Source organism: Pleurodeles waltl, chromosome 9 (assembly GCF_031143425.1).
Source record: "Pleurodeles waltl isolate 20211129_DDA chromosome 9, aPleWal1.hap1.20221129, whole genome shotgun sequence".
Taxonomy (NCBI): Eukaryota; Metazoa; Chordata; class Amphibia; order Caudata; family Salamandridae; genus Pleurodeles; species Pleurodeles waltl.
This window is the reverse complement of record NC_090448.1, coordinates 914,259,653-914,278,989: the sequence shown is the minus strand read 5'-3', so window position 1 is coordinate 914,278,989 and position 19,337 is coordinate 914,259,653. Positions and strand designations below refer to the sequence as shown.

The 19,337-nt window shown below is 43.7% G+C and overlaps 1 protein-coding gene across 1 annotated transcript in view; it reads left to right on the top strand.

Annotated features, from left to right (window-relative positions):
* The window catches only part of AK7 (adenylate kinase 7), a 225,742-nt gene that overhangs the window by 141,330 nt on the left and 65,075 nt on the right, over window positions 1-19,337 (top strand). Inside the window, exons 10-13 of the mRNA XM_069208273.1 lie at window positions 9,604-9,753; window positions 14,679-14,807; window positions 15,535-15,643; window positions 17,921-18,049. Of these exons, the coding sequence (XP_069064374.1) occupies window positions 9,604-9,753; window positions 14,679-14,807; window positions 15,535-15,643; window positions 17,921-18,049 (517 nt within the window). The remainder of the gene's footprint in view (window positions 1-9,603; window positions 9,754-14,678; window positions 14,808-15,534; window positions 15,644-17,920; window positions 18,050-19,337) is intronic.

Here is a 19,337-nt window from a genome sequence, read left to right as displayed (position 1 = left end):
ATTTGTCTCTGAGTGTGTGTACCTCATTTATTGTCTATGTGTATGTACAACAAATGCTTAACACTATTCCTTGGATAAGCCTACTGCTCGACCACACTACCACAAAATAGAGCATTAGTATTATCCATTTTTACCACTATTTTACCTCTAAGGGGAACCCTTTGACTCTGTGCATGCTAGTCCTTACTTTGAAATAGCACATACAGAGCCAACTTCCTACATTGGTGGATCAGCGGTGGGGTACAAGACTTTGCATTTGCTGGACTACTCAGCCAATACCTGATCACTCGACAAATTCCAAAATTGTCATTAGAAATTGATTTTTGCAATTTGAAAAGTTTTCTAAATTCTTAAAAGTCCTGCTAGGGCCTTGTGTTAGTCCCTGTTAGCATTTCTTTTAGAGTTTAAAAGTTTGTAAAAGTTTGAATTAGATTCTAGAACCAGTTTTAGTTTCTTAAAAAGTATTCCAACTTTTAGAAGCATAATGTCTAGCACAGATGTGAATGTGGTGGAACTCGACACCACACCTTACCTCCATCTCCAGATGAGAGAGCTAAGGTCACTCTGTAACATAAGAAAAATAACAATGGGCTCCAGACCTACCAAAGCACAGCTCCAGGAGCTGTTGGCAGAGTATGATAGAGCCAACCCCTCTGTGGATAACACAGAGGAAGATGATAGTGAACTGGAGGAAGAATCCCCTCCACCAGTCCTATCTAGGGAGAACAGGGCTTCTCAAGCCCTGACTCCAAAAATAATAGTCAGAGATGCTGGCTCCCTCACAGGAGGGTCCAACCTCTCTGAAATCACTGAGGATAACTCCAGTGAAGAGGACATCCAGTTAGCCAGGATGGCCAAAAGATTGGCTTTGGAAAAACAGATCCTAGCCATAGAAAGGGAAAGACAAGAGATGGGCCTAGGACCCATCAATGGTGGCAGCAACATAACTAGGGTCAGAGATTCTCCTGACATGTTGAAAATCCCCAAAGGGATTATAACTAAATATGAAGATGGTGATGACATCACCAAATGGTTCACAGCTTTTGAGAGGGCTTGTGAAACCAGAAAAGTGAACAAATCTCACTGGGGTGCTCTCCTTTGGGAAATGTTCACAGGAAAGTGTAGGGATAGACTCCTCACACTCTCTAAAAAAGATGCAGAATCTTATGACCTCATGAAGGGTACCCTGATTGAGGGCTTTGGATTCTCCACTGAGGAGTATAGAATTAGATTCAGGGGGGCTCAAAAATCCTCGAGCCAGACCTGGGTTGATTATGTTGACTACTCAGTGAAAACACTGGATGGTTGGGTAACTGGAAATGAAGTGTATGACTATGTTGGGCTTTATAGTTTGTTTATGAAAGAACACATTTTAAGTAACTGCTTCAATGAAAAGTTGCATCAGTATCTGGTAGACCTAGGTCCAATTTCTCCCCAAGAATTGGGAAAGAAGGCAGACCACTGGGTCAAGACTAGGGTAACCAAAACTTCCACTGGGGGTGACCAAAAGAAAGGGGTTACAAAGCCTCCCCAGGAGAAAGTGGGTGACACTAGAAACAAAGAAAAAGAGTCCCCTGTAGGCCCCCAAAAACCAGACCAGGTGGGTGGGCCCAGAGACACAACCCAAAACAAAGGTGGGTACCAGGGTAAGAGCTGGGATGCCACTAAGGCATGGTGCCATAACTGTAAACAGACAGGGCACCACACCAAGGACACTTCTTGTCCCAAAAACAAACCCCCTAGCAAAATCCCAGGGGTGACCAGTGTAGCCATTGGGGATGACTCCTCAGATGAGGAGGTCTTCATAGCCTTCAACTGGAAAAAGGGCCCAACAGGTGAGTTGGAGATTCCAGAGGGAAGTAGACACTTCCACCACCTACTGGTGAATGGAATCCTAGCCACTGCCCTGAGAGACACTTGTGCCAGTCACACTATTGTGCATGATAGGCTGGTGTTCTCAAACCAGTACATCCCAGGTGAGATGGCCAGAGTAAGAGTTAGCCCAGACAGGGTCACTGATAGGCCTGTGGCTTTTGTGCCCATAGAAGTGGGTGGGACTTTTAGCTGGAGAAGGGTGGTAGTCAGTACAGACCTCCCCCTTGATTGTCTCCTTGGAAATGACTACCCAGAGGTTAGTCAGAGCCCAAGAGAGGAACTGGTCCAGTGCCAGTCCTCTCCCAAGGATTCTGGAGTGCCTGCCTCTGCAGTAAATGCAAGTAGGCCCCAGAAGAAAAAGAAAAGGAAACAGAGTAGGAAAGGTGGACAACCTTTAGCCAAGGTTCCAGCAAGCCAAGGAGATTCTGCTCCAGTAGGGGAGAACTCCAAAAGTGGCTCTGATAAAGTCCAACCTGACCCACAAGAAGTCCTGGCTAGTCAGGCAACTGTTAAGCCTGAGTGGGTGGCTCCTCAGCTAACAGAAGAAAGAGTGTAAGAAGGGTGTTTACTACAAGATGTGGTAACCCCCCACTCTAATACAGCAGACAGGCACCCTGAACCCAAAGAAGCCTGTAACTTAGCCCCTTCCCTTGTAGGTGAAGAGCTAAAGGTGTGGTTCTGGGCACTGATAGCTGTCAGTGGCCTCTGCTGGGTGTTAGCCTTTATGGCTGCACTATCCTTGGCATGGTGGGCTGACCCCATGCCAAATAGCAAGTTAGGCCCCCTGACCCTGTTGGTCATGGTGGGGTTACTCCAGCTCTGGGTAACCTCTTTGGGTAAGCTAGGGGTGACCCTGGCTAAGATAAGATTAGCAGAGGTGGATACCTCTAACCCCAAAATAGAGAGAATGGGTGAAGACATAAAAAGCACAGACAAGTGGCAGTTCAGACTAGGTCCTATCACTGTGGAAGTGGGTCAGTTCCCCAGAGGGAATGACCTGAACAGGAGGATGTAAGGCAGAGTAGGCCCTGCAACAAACCAGCCTATTTCCTCTACTCTTCCTCGCCTGACAGACTAGGAAGACTCTCCCAGCTTTGGCTGAGTCTCCTGGCCTGTGGGCTGGGGGGGGCTTGTGTAAAGAAATGGCTCCCTGTTGCAGTTACCCCCCACCTTTTGCCTGATACTGATGCTGACTTGACTGAGAAGTGTGCTGGGACCCTGCTAACCAGGCCCCAGCACCAGTGTTCTTTCACCTAAAATGTACCATTGTTTCCACAATTGGCACAACCCTGGCACCTAGGTAAGTCCCTTGTAACTGGTACCCCTGGTACCAAGGGCCCTGATGCCAGGGAAGGTCTCTAAGGGCTGCAGCATGTCTTATGCCACCCTAGGGACCCCTCACTCAGCACAGACACACTGCTTGCCAGCTTGTGTGTGCTGATGGGGAGAAAATGACTAAGTCGACATGGCACTCCCCTCAGGGTGCCATGCCAACCTCCCACTGCCTGTGGCATAGGTAAGTCACCCCTCTAGTAGGCCTTACAGCCCTAAGGCAGGGTGCACTATACCACAGGTGAGGGCATATGTGCATGAGCACTATGCCCCTACAGTGTCTAAGCAAAACCTTAGACATTGTAAGTGCAGGGTAGCCATAAGAGTATATGGGCTGGGAGTCTGTCAAAAACGAACTCCACAGCTCCATAATGGCTACACTGAATACTGGGAAGTTTAGTATCAAACTTCTCAGAATAATAAACCCACACTGATGCCAGTGTTGGATTTATTAAAAAATGCACACAGAGGGCATCTTAGAGATACCCCCTGTATTTTACCCAATTGTTCAGTGCAGGACTGACTGGTCTGTGCCAGCCTGCTGCTGAGAGACGAGTGTCTGACCTCATGCGGTGAGAGCCTTTGTGCTCTCTGAGGACAGAAACAAAGCCTGCTCTGGGTGGAGGTGCTTCACACCTCCCCCCTGCAGGAACTGTAACACCTAGCAGTGAGCTTCAAAGGCTCAAGCTTCATGTTACAATGCCCCAGGGCACTCCAGCTAGTGGAGATGCCCGCCTCCTGGACCCAGCCCCCACTTTTGGCGGCAAGTCCAGGAGAGATAATGAGAAAAACAAGGAGGAGTCACTGGCCAGTCAGGACAGCCCCTAAGGTGTCCTGAGCTGAGGTGACTCTGACTTTTAGAAATCCTCCATCTTGTAGAAGGAGGATTCCCCCAATAGGGATAGGAATGTGACCCCTTCCCCTTGGGAGGAGGCACAAAGAGGGTGTACCCACCCTCAGGGCTAGTAGCCATTGGCTACTAACCCCCCAGACCTAAACACGCCCTTAAATTTTGTATTTAAGGGCTCCCCTGAACCTAAGAATGTAGATTCCTGCAACAACAAGAAGAAGGACTGCCTAGCTGAAAACCCCTGCGGAGGAAGACCAGAAGACAACAACTGCCTTGGCTCCAGAAACTCACCGGCCTGTCTCCTGCCTTCCAAAGAACTCTGCTCCAGCGACGCCTTCCAAAGGGACCAGCGACCTCTGAATCCTCTGAGGACTGCCCTGCTTCGACGACGACAAGAAACTCCCGAGGACAGCGGACCTGCTCCAAAAAGACTGCAACTTTATCCAAAGGAGCAGCTTTAAAGAACCCTGCAATCTCCCCGCAAGAAGCGTGAGACTTGCAACACTGCACCCGGCGACCCCGACTCGGCTGGTGGAGAACCGACACCTCAGGGAGGACCCCCGGACTACTCTACGACTGTGAGTACCAAAACCTGTCCCCCCTGAGCCCCCACAGCGCCGCCTGCAGAGGGAATCCCGAGGCTTCCCCTGACCGCGACTCTCTGAAACCTAAGTCCCGACGCCTGGAAAAGACCCTGCACCCGCAGCCCTCAGGACCTGAAGGACCGGACTTTCACTGCAGAAGTGACCCCCAGGAGTCCCTCTCCCTTGCCCAAGTGGAGGTTTCCCCGAGGAAGCCCCCCCTTGCCTGCCTGCAGCGCTGAAGAGATCCCTTGATCTCTCATTGACTTCCATTGCGAACCCGACGCTTGTTCTAACACTGCACCCGGCCGCCCCCGCGCCGCTGAGGGTGAAATTTCTGTGTGGGCTTGTGCCCCCCCCGGTGCCCTACAAAACCCCCCTGGTCTGCCCCCCGAAGACGCGGGTACTTACCTGCTGGCAGACTGGAACCGGGGCACCCCCTTCTCTCCATTGGAGCCTATGCGTTTTGGGCACCACTTTGAACTCTGCACCTGACCGGCCCTGAGCTGCTGGTGTGGTAACTTTGGGGTTGCTCTGAACCCCCAACGGTGGGCTACCTTGGACCAAGAACTGAACCCTGTAAGTGTCTTACTTACCTGGTAAAACTAACAAAAACTTACCTCCCCCAGGAACTGTGAAAATTGCACTGTGTCCACTTTTGAAATAGCTATTTGTGAATAACTTGAAAAGTATACATGCAATTGAAATGATTCAAAGTTCCTAATGTACTTACCTGCAATACCTTTCAAACAAGATATTACATGTTAAATTTGAACCTGTGGTTCTTAAAATAAACTAAGAAAAGATATTTTTCTATAACAAAACCTATTGGCTGGATTTGTCTCTGAGTGTGTGTACCTCATTTATTGTCTATGTGTATGTACAACAAATGCTTAACACTACTCCTTGGATAAGCCTACTGCTCGACCACACTACCACAAAATAGAGCATTAGTATTATCTATTTTTACCACTATTTTACCTCTAAGGGGAACCCTTGGACTCTGTGCATGCTAGTCCTTACTTTGAAATAGCACATACAGAGCCAACTTCCTACAGAAACCTTCTCCGGCACTGCAGAAACACAATGAAAAATGTCATATTTGTGGTCTAAATGCTGAATTCTCTTCACATTAGAGGGGTAGTTTATTTGAATAAATTCTTATTATGATACTTTCTAGATCGTTGGTCATACAGTAAAGCCTCAAAATCATAAGCTTACAATTTCAGATTGATACAATTTTGTTTTCCTCACAAATGGAAACCTGAGGAATGTAGGTCTCCTCTGGGCGCGCTACATGTTCTCATTCAGTTGAGATACAGCAGTGCACCCGAGTGATGATTAGCGCGGAGATGCATAGGCTCATTTCAATATGAACAACCGAATCTCACTGGGCAAGATTACTGGAAAGAATGTACAGGAAGATATGCTGTCTCTTTTTCCTTTCCATTGCATGCCGAAGAACGTCAGTGGATTTATCATTGTGTCTTCCTTCGTATAAAGATGCCGGAAAATGGATATCTTGCAGTCCGGTTGCTGGCCAATTTGTGATGACCAATGCTCCATTTTCTAAACCCACAGTAAATGCAACCTTTTATAAAAACTCTGTTGCCCCTGATTTTATGTTGGTCCTCATGACACCTTTTCAAACTGAATCCTATCTGGACTGAGACCTCAATGCAACCCTGGCAGTTTTGTCGGACCCCGAATTTTGGGGGTGGGGGGTTGCGACGAAGCACTACTGCTGCTTTTGTTCTTTTGTTACTGGGGGCTCATATTGCAGCACTGCTGCAAAACCTGCCCACAGTAACAAAACCAGCTCCCACCCCAGAAAAACCGGCCCCCACCCTTCCAGCCTCAAGGGAAAAAAGCCCAATGCCCGCTATGACCAGTCCGGCCCTGATCCTGCCTATTGGCTTAAGGTTTCAAGAAGCATTATGGTGATCCAGACTATCTGGAAATGATGTGGATCATTTTATTATAATTTAATTTGTGAGAATGATGTACTTGCATCTTAACATCTAGCCTTTATCAATTACTGCCCCTTGTGGTGTTGTTTTTGTACACTAAATAAAGATTCAAGACATTAAATATCTTTTCATTGTTTGCTTACAAACAGAAGGACCTGGTCCAGATCTTGTACATGGTATATTATCTCATGACGATGTCTTTGTGTTACCTATTTATTAATAGAGTTGTATACTGAGAAAGATGGTGCTGCACTGAAGCTAGTTCTGAGTGGTTACTATTTGGAATCTAACACTGTAACCCATCGGATAGGTGATGGAATCTGTCTCAGTGTTTGGTTTATGCACCACAATGGATGGCACACTGGACGGCAGCCTGAGGGAGTATTGCCTAGACATGTGTTTCTTTTTATGTGTTTCCTTTATTATCAGTAGAATCACGGTGTTAGAAAGGAATGGTGCAGATTGTTCCAGAACATGTGTCTATGACCCCTGAAATTCATCCTCAGTGCCATTGTCACCTAGCGCTGTTTGGTTTACTTTGCGGTGTACCAATATCTGGAGCATGTTCTTCAGAGGCACATAATGTGGGGCCAGTTTCTACAGTTAGTCAACGCCATAGCCTGGGAAGGCCTTGCGCACGTCGGATAACTCTTTAGGTTTCATTCTTCTCTCTACATAGAGCAGGCTTTTAGTACGGGTGTAATCTGTGTATGAGCCTTCCGATTAAGGCACAATCTTCACTCCTGTTTTTTTACCTACTACAGTTTTTTGGTGTATGTCCTAGGTAACAATGTACAGAATATTTAGATTGCTAGAAAAGGCCATTGAGATGGTGACTGATTGAAATGGAAAGGAGAAAGGACCTTCCTTAATCTTTTGACATGTGGATTGTTTCTTGTAACCACAACAGTTTCACTTGAAAGGTGATTAGTGGATTAATAGTAAAGCTTTGCTTACTCTGCCACCAACTCCTAATGAATCTGTTTACAGTCTATTCAATCTATTCAATCAAGGGAAGCTTGTATTCATCTAGAGCTATACGTTAGGTATAAAGCCCCTTTAGAATGTAAAGTGACACTGTGCATCCGTCCTTTTCCATTCTTACCCAGAGGTATTCACAGACATTTTGTGTGTCAGCCAGTTGAGGGAATCCTAGCTCCTTGTGTGCCATTTATCTTTCAAGTCCTTGGCAAGGAACACTTGGACCACTATCCTCCCTGCACCATTTACAGAGCAAAGACATGTGGCTTAGAAGCTACTTGTGAGGTTTAACCCATTCACTTGAAACTAGAAAATCCACAACAGGTCTGGCAGTGGGAATACACATTTCCAGTCTAGCAATTCAAGCCTCCCTTATGAGTGACCTGTTACTTTTGGTAGGTCTAGTAACAAGAGTTAACAGGACCATCCGATTTACAGGTTATCTGAGGAAATTATGCTAGAATTAGAGTCGAAATAATTGATTTGTGCATTTTATCCCCCAAAATCTTATAATCCCCGTTTTTCCCCACCAACGGACTCTCTATATGGTAATTCTGAGTGGGAGGGAGAAACTAGAGATTTTAACTAGCCAGTCACAATGGAGGCCTAAGTATACATTTGAGATGCCGTTCCCAGATCAGTATTCCAGGGATTTCTCATTGACTAGTGCCCGTGCAGCCGGTTCTCTTCTCAGGCAAGGAATATGGTCTAAAGTCATGATACATTTCTGGGAGTAGGCTGAGAAAGTAGTCATTACTGATGAGAAGGAGGTATTGGGGTATCGCTGCAGTACAGTGCCACAGAGAAGAGCAATCTGCAGTCGAGCTTTCTGGAGAAAGAAGGCACTGTGCTTGAAGGATTGAGCAACAGCATCAAGCAATGAGTGAGGTGTGGGAAAGGAGCGGTGTCACCCAGAGGTGGGTTGATCTCTGTGGTCCCTCACCCCCATGTGCACCACCACCATGGCCATCAGTATGCTCAAGGTCTATCTTTTTCATAAAATGCTGTGCCAGAGGAGACACCTTGTGACATGACATATTTACTATGCATTGTTCTTTTGCAGGGTCGCAAACTTGGATGAGGTTGCAACTGAAATTCCCAAGAAAGTATATTTTTGACTTTGGGATCGTGGTGCTGTACACTGAATGCCAGTTCTTGCCCCCTTCAGGCTCACGTAACAATCTCGCCCTCTGATAGTTTGGACAGGGTGTTTTGTGTTGGACTAGCATAACATCCTGATGTCAGTGACCCATGTATCACAAATAGAGCCAGAGGGCTGCAACTGTCATTCTCACAAATCACGAAAGCAGCTTTCAATGATAAAAATATACTTAGAGTTGAGAGAGGCCACTAGTTTGGCATAGTCCTACGGGGTAGAGAGCCACAGTGAGGGTACTGCCCAGACTATGAGGTCCAGGGTGCACCCCCTGAGTGATCCAGATGCCAGAAAAGCCTGTAGGTGTAGGGCCTGTATACACTTCAGCAGGGGTACCCTTGTGGTTGAGATAACGTCACGGCTGTTAGCCATAATCTTCTGCGTACCCCACAGTAAATGTGTAGACATCTTGTTTAGTTTCATTAAGTGCAGAATTACACACTTGTCTTTTAATAAAGATAGATAACTGGTTGAACATTGGTTTATTACCTGCTGTTCATGGTACGATGAGGTCTGAGTCTCTAACTGCACACAACACCTTCTAGAGCAAGCCTTGGATTGTTACCCTCAGGTATCTCATGTTCGGTGTTGGCTCCACTGGTAGCTCAGGCAGTGAGCCTCAGTGATAACAGGCCCGAATTGATGGTGCCCAGTAACCCCTCTATCCCTATTAATCCAGAACCAGTTCCCACATCCAGCTTTCACAATGAATTTGGAAATTTCTCCTAATAGGGCTAATTGTCAGGTGTGGCCACCTATAAATGAATTAAGATGTGAAAAATCACAGGGCACATTAGAATGTTTATGGCTCAAAATGGCAAATGTGTTCTGTCCTAACCAACTGTTTTCCTTTTTCAGCAAATGCACATTGACCAGTTGCTGGTAAATCTTCGCATGGAAGCTGTGTATTTGAAAGAGAACTTCAACATCAACTGGGTCGCTCAGACTGGGCTGATTGAGAACATCGAAGCTATCGTCAAAGAATTTAAGCAAAGCCGAAGTCTGCTGGTGAGTGTCTCTCTAGTGTATTCCTTGCTCGTCTGCATAGTAATTGTATACAGAATAACCTCAAAATTATGTTGAGGAGGTAAGAAGAACCAAAACTCTACGTTTCCCCTGTACCAAATACAACAATATAACATGGTATTTCATATTATAGCTTTTATTAAGTGAGGACGAGTCTTCTACATTTTGCAAGCATAAATCTCCCTTATTATGTGGCTATTTAAATAGAATGCCTCAAAAAAGCTGTAGATTGTAAATACGTATAAGTATAAATTGAATTTTCATGTGTCTTCAGAAATGTCTTTTCGTTCTGTAAACATATGGAATGTGAAAGTTACTTCCCGTGCCCAGAAAAATAGCTTATTTACTACTACCCAGCATGATCGCCGAGAATGGGTTTGACTCTTTTTACATAATAATTCGGAAATACAGTGGCTCAAAGCAAATTGACATTGGTTAGAAGACGTTCACCTATAGTCTCACAGGATGGAATCCAAATTGTTAGCTTGTAATTATTTCGTGTAAATATGCCCAATTCACTTGGTAGTGCTTTAGGTATTTACGTTAAACAGCCACCTATTAGTATACCACATTTAAACCTAACGAAGTAGGCAACCAACCATTGATCAGCCAAGATTACCCATATAAGTAGCCTTTCCTGAAATACATAAACTTTTGAATGAGCATAAACCCTTCATTTTAACCACCACTAGCAATAACAGGGAAAGTCTCCCCCCTACTTTTTTCATAAACTTTTAGGGGGTACCAAAAAGTATTTCCCTGGTTCTCGAAGTATGTGTAGATAAATAAAATGTAAAGCAGTGGTTCAAGCTAATGCAGATGGAAGCATTATCAAGCTAGGCCTCATGAGTTAGTGTCATCCTCGTAAAGTGTATGCACCAGCTGACCAAAAGACAATGTACCTTCCTCCCTCAATACAGATGAAATGTGGGCTGACTTTGGTAAATTAGCCCTCCACTCACAAAATGACAATTACTACTCCAGCGCATCTGGAGAAGATTCATCAGTTCGCCAAAATGGAGAGGTTAATTAAGTTTCCTAGGGTTCATAGAGCAAACTTGGTCTCTGGTCTAGAAGTCCCTGCATTGAATCAGTCTCTTTATAGAATTAATTTAGGTAGTACCTGTGGAGGGCATATAGTCACCCTGTAAGTGAAAAAAGTGGCTACCTGCCATTGAAAGGAAGAGTGCATCAGTTCTCAGTCCATTTTCTCTGGCTCCATCCTAGAGCACATAAACATTGTTTCTTTCACACAGACAACTACATTTCCTATTATTGTTCAATCTTTTTAGTGGTGACGAGAAGGAGAGGAAGGCTTTGGATAGTGAGATATGATTTCAGAATAGTGCAGAAAGATGATCTGAGATAATTAGAATACTGAAAGGTAGCGTTGTTTGGAAAGATGGATGGACTGCCACTGACAGGTATAGTAATAACCTGCTCTCTGGAGAGCCAGAGTCCCAGACCTAGGCGGTAATCCAGCTGCAGTACATTATAAACTCAACACCTTACCGATAATACGTTGTTGCAATGAAGATACTGGGAACACCCATATTTAAGTGAGTAAGCCAATCAAGTAAGCAGCCATGACCGCCATGTTCCTCTTTCTTGCCACAGTCCTCGCTAAAAATCATATCTCCTCACCCTGTGGATAAGAACCCAGACCGAACCAGACTGAAAACATTCTCCTTTATGAAAACCAAATTCCTCACCCTCCAAGGTGTGTTATGAATTGGATTGTTCATTCCACTAGCAGTTTGTTCAAGGAATGAGTAAATAAGTTGTTCTTTTTTGTGTTTTTGAAGGCCTTTTGCAGCGCATTTCCTTTGGCTGCAGGAATACATTTTATAAACGTCTTGATAACGATCAGTTTGTAGACTGAAACTGATGAATAGTGATCAAAAGGTCAAATTTCTGTTCCATTCTTTACATGTTGGACTTGAGGCTTGTGCTGAGCATGTATTGGGGCTTCCTAACACCAAGCTAATAATATCCTTCAGCTCGCCATCGGTTACGTAGAAGAATGCTGTCCAATTTATTAACTGCTCGTTGGCTAGATTTGTTGCTGTTGTTGAACATGAGCTGGAAAGGCGACACCTGTTCCTTTTGTTGTCAAACAAGGAACATATACCTGATCTAGTACAATTTCCCAATTCTGTGAGTGAGCACAGGGAATGTCGAAGTCTTGTTGAACCTTTCTTTTAAAACAATTGTATTAAGTTTCTAGGTAGAATGTCAAACAAACCCCAACATCCGTTGAATATACCCGCCACCCTCCCACTTCCCAACCCTCTAGGACATCATGTGGAAACCAAATAGACACATTCATCCTAATATTTCAAATTAGCCTCTCGCCCCCTACGTCTGTGGCTGGGTGCCCAGTCCCCTGAACCTGCTGCTCTACAGGGGTGTGCCCCCATAGGCCGTACATTGCAACAGACCGTCACCACCTCCCCAGTGTCTGCATTGGGCCTTCCCTGCACCCCATATTTTTTCAAACTTTTTTGGATCGGCCCGTGCCTTGTAAATTAGTTCTTCCACTGTGATACACCAGTCCATGTTGTGTTTCCAGGCATTCACACTTGGAGCCCCAGCGCAGTTCCATTTTCAGATCACATTGCACCCAGCCACCATTAGGGAAACATTACGGAATAGATATGTATAGTTATCCAATGATTGCTCACCCCATATGCCTAGCGTGATTCGTTTTGGTGTGAAGTCCAGTGTGATGTTGATGACCCCAGACACCTTGCCTCTGACACCTGCACAGAAGGGCCATAGCCTAGGACACTCCCATATCATGTGAATTAGTGTGCCCCACATTGAGAAGCCCCTTGCGCAATTGTCAGATGGGCATCTGTTCACAGCAAATAGTTGATACCTCGTGAAGTATGCCCTGTGGAGTATTTCAAGCTGGATCAATCTAAAGTTTACCAGGATCACCACCTACCCGGGTAGCGACAGGCCTTCCCCCCACTCGTCATCCTCGAGCCTGTCTGGTCCCCCTCCCACCTCTCTCTAAGGGCTTGGAGCAGCAGGGTACTATTGGCCAACAGGATGTTGCACACTGCCGATATGGTGTGTCTGTCTAAAGGGGCACAGAGCACCCAATAATCTAGGGGGCTCTCTTCCTGGAGCTCCTCTACCTGACCCATATATCCTCCAATGAGGTGTCAAATTTGAATGTATCGCAAGTATTGACTCCTCGCTAGTTCATATTCCACCTGTGTTTTTTTTTCAAAGGGGATCGAGCTTCCTGTAGTCCATATAGCACGAGGTTCAAGATCCCCAGGAGGTCCCATTTGGTGTGTCCTGCCCTTCCCCCCACAGCCTCCCGGAGGGGGGGTTCCAGCATGGGAATTTCCTTCCATCCAATATGCTTTATGGCCCTTCTCCAAGCTCTGACCACCGTGGCTGTGAGAGGGAGTAGGCGTGTCAATCGCCCTTTACCGCATATTTGCTCAATGTAACTCCCCGGTGCCATTGCTCTCTGGTTTGGTGCCAAAGAGGGTTCAGTCATGTTGATTTTTGATGCGATCCTTTTATGGTCCACGGATTGGGAGTCTTTTCTAGAAGATATTGTTGTGTCAAGCAAATAATACATAGAGTAGGTGAGTCAGAAGAACACAGCTGTAGTCTTTTTGTTGCTCCTTGTAAGTGCTGTGGGCAGCTGGGCCCTCAGTTATGTTTTAGGAGTGTAGAATCCAGGCGTTGATTGATTATTTGTTATGGCGTTAGCCAGCGTGATTTGTTCCTTGCTGTCATTTTATGATATATATTCTATACCTTATAGTAACCATTTGTTTAAATTTGTCCACGGACCACAGGCTGTCAGTCATATTCTCTCCAGAAAGTGAGGTATCCTAATTCCCAGTATTTCATATGTAAATGTGGGATATCAAATGTTTTCTGTGTTCTGGTTCTTCCTATGTCTCCAAATGGATCTTTCTGCTTTTATGAGTGAGTTTTTTTGTGTAGTAAGTTGTTGTGTGTTGCAGTTTACAGCATTGAGGCATGATCAACAGTGACATATGTGCTTCTAAGACTGTTAAAGGGTTGGAGCTGAGCAGGGTAATTATGACTTGCCGTTAGATGATAGACCTACTAGTTTCTGTTGCAAGTGGAAACAAGACATCATTGAATCGTTCTTGCATCTTCAGAGTGGCTCGCAAAGCACCACGTGTGTTTTAGATGACCCAGAAGACAAACTGTAGGAGAACATCAGCGGTTGCTCTCAAGTTTCAGGTTTCTGGTTGTGAGTTGGGCAGCAGTGATCATGGGCTTGTGTTCATTTCCGTATTTTTAACCTGCTTTGTGGAAAGAGCTGCCACCATGATGCACCATCGGCGTGGCAGACATTTTCATGCAACATGGTGTCAATGTGATTGGAACCACCTGCTACTGCTTTAATATTTCCTCATTCAGCAAGACCTCGGAAGAGGAATAGGGGTGAGAAAGTAACAATGTTGTTACTTACTGGTAACTTCCATTAGATTAATTCCTTCTTTTATCCAATCTGGTTTTAACTTTATTATTTGTGACATGATAGGGAGTATTATATATGTGGGTGAGCATATGTGTAGGACATCTTGAAAGGGGACTGTGTTTTTTTAGCAGAAAGGGAAATTATTGTGTTTTGGGAGAGTTGAGCAACAGGGTTATAATGTTTATGGTATACACATATCTCTTTTAGCTTAAGTATGCTGTCATTTAATTTGGAGTAAGTCATTTAAATTCACCCATTCGTATCAGTATGACTATCATAGGGTTTGCAAACTAATCTACCACTGGCAGTAATTTTCCAGCGGGAACTGTAGTGAGAGCCGTGCAACACCGTTGGAAAAAACCCTACACTAGTATAAGCATCTCATATAAAACAAAAACTTTATTTTTATTTTCCTGTTTAGCCAATCAGAATTTGCATCCTTGGGCCACCTGGCGTGGGGAAGACGACCGTTTCAAAACTACTGAGTGCAGAATATAAACTTCATCACGTTCACATTAAAGGTGTCATCAATGAAGCCATCGCAAGGCTGGTAAGTACGTCGCCAGTAAGCAGAATAATGCAATGTAGTGGAAATAATTATACTGCAGTGTATGCAGTACTTTTATTAAAGGTTCGATAGAAATGATCAATTTGTAAACCCTTTATAAATGCGCTGACTATTGGCCTCTGTTTATGATAGAAATGACTTAGTGAGCAATTTTATGTTGAGTGCCTTATTGGAAGGTAGTGTGGGAATTGTTGACTAAAAATAACCGTCCTGCTGCTTTTAGAGCTGGGGAACTCCTGCCAAATGCCTCTGATACAGCTAGTTCATTGTCATGCTAGCACAGATGCCATCTTCTGCCCAAGGTCTTTCAAGATAGAGGCACTTGTTACCTCAGGGTCTTATATTATTTTGAAGCCAGTGGAGCTGGGCCCAAACGTTGTTTGGTTCCTTTAACCACTTGTAGCTCCTCGAACAGAGTTCTTTCCAGGATCTTAACTGGATAGGGAAAATCAGAAATTGGGCTTTAGTAACCTCCTTGTTAGATCAAATAGTGCTTTATTCTCCCAGGGTTGATTCGAGCCATCGTACAACGAAGGGCACAACAGATTTAGATAAGGAGAAACACATGGTTTCTTAGAATGGACTGGTTACAATAAGCTTGGCAGCATTCATTTTGATTTTAATTTTAACAATGTTTTATTCATGTTGTTGAGTAACGTATACATTGGCAAAAACGTAATAAATATCGAATGCACGGTTTTGTATGTAGGAAAAACTTAGTAAGATGGAAGGAACAGAAGACACGGAAGAAGAAGAGAGCACAGAAAATTACCAAGAGCTTTTAGACACAGTCAAGGAAAATATGGAGCAGTCTGGGGGTATGGACATTTATGTTTCAAATACTGCACGTCGTGGTTTGTTCTTTAGTTCGCATGAGTATTCAGATGTTATAGCAAACATGTTATTATTTTTACATCGGTCCACATCGTCGTTGAAAAGAGCCCGAAAGAATTAGGATTTGTAACATTACGCGCTCGTTCTGTTCATCCATTGGGTGAATGAGATGGGGGCATGGTGCGGTTCAAGAGCTGAAGTGCTAAATAAATAAAAATACAAATTGTAAAACTCTTTAAAAACTAACATCAGTTTTCACAAAGAGTGTGAATGCTTGTGGGAGTACAAAATTATATTAACTTCTAAAGAAATGCAGTCTGTAAAAGTTAGTGGTTTAATACTGGTAAAAGTACGTATTTGTACATCATGTACATGCTGTTGTTAATGCATCCTGAATAGAGGTCCAGTGTTAGTAGAAGATTAGTGGCTTTTTCATCTTTACTGCTCTAAATGTGATTGGTAATTTCTTGAGAAGTCAACATTGTTGTCTCTAATTAAGCAGAATACCGGTCCTGGTCTATGTGTATATATATATATATATCACAGAGCAGCTGCTGACATAACCAGGCAAACTTCTTCTTTTCCACTTACAATCACAGCATCTCTTGTTGATCCACACTAAGCCTTTGTACCTACAACTGATATTCCTAAATAAAGAATGAGTGTAGTATGTAATGACGGATTTGGCACTGTTGGGAATTATGCTTTCTGAAGCCGTTTCATTGCCAAAATCGTGCAAGTTGTAGATCAAGTTACAAGCATAATTTCGTTTACCAAAACCTAAATAAAGTAGGTGGACTGCAAATATAAAAAGGATTTATTTCATAGACAGTTGGAAACCCACACTTAGTTAATCACCATTGCATGCAGAGACAAACTTAGTTCACAGTAGGGAGTAATGTCTGATTTTCCCAAGGCTTCCAAGGAGAATATCAAGTGAAATCAAGGGATATGCCTTTTGTTGGCCCAGGTCAAAGTATGAAACACATATATTTCTCGAAAGTCGCCTAACTGCCTGTATTAAATTCCATATAGACATGTTTACAGAGTTTCAAGCAGAGTGCTTCATGGGGACTATTGCGTTTTTTGTTGGTTGTGTGAGTGCTTAATATACAGAGTAAGACACTGTGTATATGCGGCGTGTTGTACATATAACAAATATTGTGTCGGATGCAAATCATGTATGAACAATGGCCTCGTAAGGCCTGAGTGACTGTCCTTGCCTAAATAGCACCATCTTTCCTCTGGATGGGCCACATGGGAAGGCGTTTTGATGCCTTTGGGGTACTATCCTTGAGCTGAATAAACTTTGGCCCAAATATATTGGCTATGGATAGAGTGATCACCAAGCTGCTTAAAACATTCCAAAAGCTTCTTCTTTCCCGTAGTCATTCATGGAGAAAAGTGAAGATGGCGCCCACAGTGCTTCACACACAGCACAAAAGCATATGCCCATTAAGCAATTGGTTCTAATGAGTGTGGGCTGTGGTTTTGTGGCAGAACACAAAAGTGTCAAGGAAGGAGAGTGTACGTACCATTTCAATTGATTGCAAATAAACCCGGTGAGGATTTAGGGGCTAGTAACAATATAATTGGTCATATTATGGATGGCGAATCTTACGTGCATGGCTCAGTGCAATCCATTTCAGTGGGTTGAGAACTGTAAGGAAGGTTTGGCTTTCATAAGGCACATGGGGCTAAAGCTAGTGGAGAAAAAAGAATGATTACTTTGTGGTACCACTGTAGCATTGGCCTAGCCTTAAATAAGTTAAATGTGTGACTTCAGAACAACCTCCGGACTGAATAGACTGAGCTGCAGAACAGTCTTGGAAGAGTTTCTGTTCTATTGCCGACAACGGTAAGGCAGATATCTTAGACTGCTGTCATTAACTCCAAGATCAGTAAAATACAAAAGGTGCAGAAGAGTTTGCACTTTTCCCATCTTCAGCATATTGCAGCAATGTCCATAGTACATATAGAATCAAGAGAAGCTAACTTATATAATCTGGATCTACCAGTCAGAATAAAGGGGGACATGAAAGGTATTAGCTAAGAAATGATATTGCTTATATTGTTCCATGTGACAGCATACAGTATGGTATGTCACTTGAAAATATTTGCATCTCTGAATTATTTATAAATTATGAGCCTAGGAAGTTGATGTTTGTTTTGATAGTAGTGTTTTATAATGAATATTGAATAGTTATACCAGAGTTGTTTAATCAGAACAGATACATACTTTAATTTTTCTGGTTCTTCAGGTCGCCTAGATGATGTTTATGTGATAAAATTCATGAAGGAAAAGCTGAAGTCCATGCCCTGTCAAAATCAAGGTTTTGTCCTGGATGGATATCCAAAGACCTATGAACAGGCAAAAGAGCTCTTCAACCGTAAGTTTTAATGATTTTGTTAGTCTTGTTTTAGTTCTTTACAAAAGATTACAAGACGTCTGATTCACAGGGGCGAATTTGCAGTTTTATAGTGTATCTGCACAATTACCCTCAGATTTTAGGACATACAAAAGGACAATCTTAGACAGACTGTTGTGTGAACAAGTGCATTACTGCTCCCTCCCATTGCTCAGTAATAAGAGCCAATAAATATGCGGTCATGCCTTAAATTACTTGATTTCACTACTTGCAATACAAAATGAAAAAAACAATGCTCGCTTATAATCCTGGGCCTACATGTGCACACAGATATGAATGGATTTATTTAAAGAAAGCACTGCCTAGACTCCTTTCATGTACGTGATTGCACAATTCACTCCTGGAATGTGTAAGCGAAGTGCACACAACACAAGGGTGTACTTCTTCATAATCTCCCATCACTTTGTTGACAAAGTCCTTATGTCATACATCATGAACTGTCTTTACCCTGGAGTCTTTCAAACGACTGCAAATTCACAACAGATACATTTAAACACTTCTTTCTCCAGATGTATTTATGAAAGACCACTTTTACACAGAACCCTCTTGTTTTGCTTATGTCCAGCACGAGGCAGTCACCTTGTGCTTCCTGTCTCTGCATGAGAGCTCCTGCTTCCTACTCTGGCCCAATTTGGGCGTTTCCTTTCTGGTCCTAGAAGTTTGTTTCTGATGTGAATTGGGTTCCTGCTTTTGCTGACTTCAACATGCCGTAATTGGCTTGTGGCATGTGGTTTGGTGAAAAACAAAAAGGGTGTGTGTGGAATGCTTCAATTAATCTACATCTTTGTAGACAGAGAGCAGCCATATGCAAATCCACCTTGGTCTTGCTCTAATATGAACTGTCCAGTCTGAACTGCTAGACAGTGTCCCCTCCAGATGGGAACACAAGCAACCTTAGACCAGTTCAACCTATTTCAGGCTCATCAGTGGGGTATACTTTGATTTCTTTAGCACCATTAACACCGGACCCACATCTGGACAGATCTATCGTACTTAAGATGTGCACTGAGGAAAATAAAAAAGTGATGGGTGAAATCCCTAAATAAATCCTAGCCACTGGTAGTTACTCGGGTCTACATTGCAGTTAATCATTTTTGTCCAACTATTCAACTCTAGCCCGACATCATCCATATGCAATTCAGCTTTCTGCTAAAATATGAACACCCAAACCAGAATGGCCAGTGAAGGCCCCCTCCGGTAGGGGACACCAGCAATCCCATGTCAATTTTGGCCTGTTAAGGCCTCATCA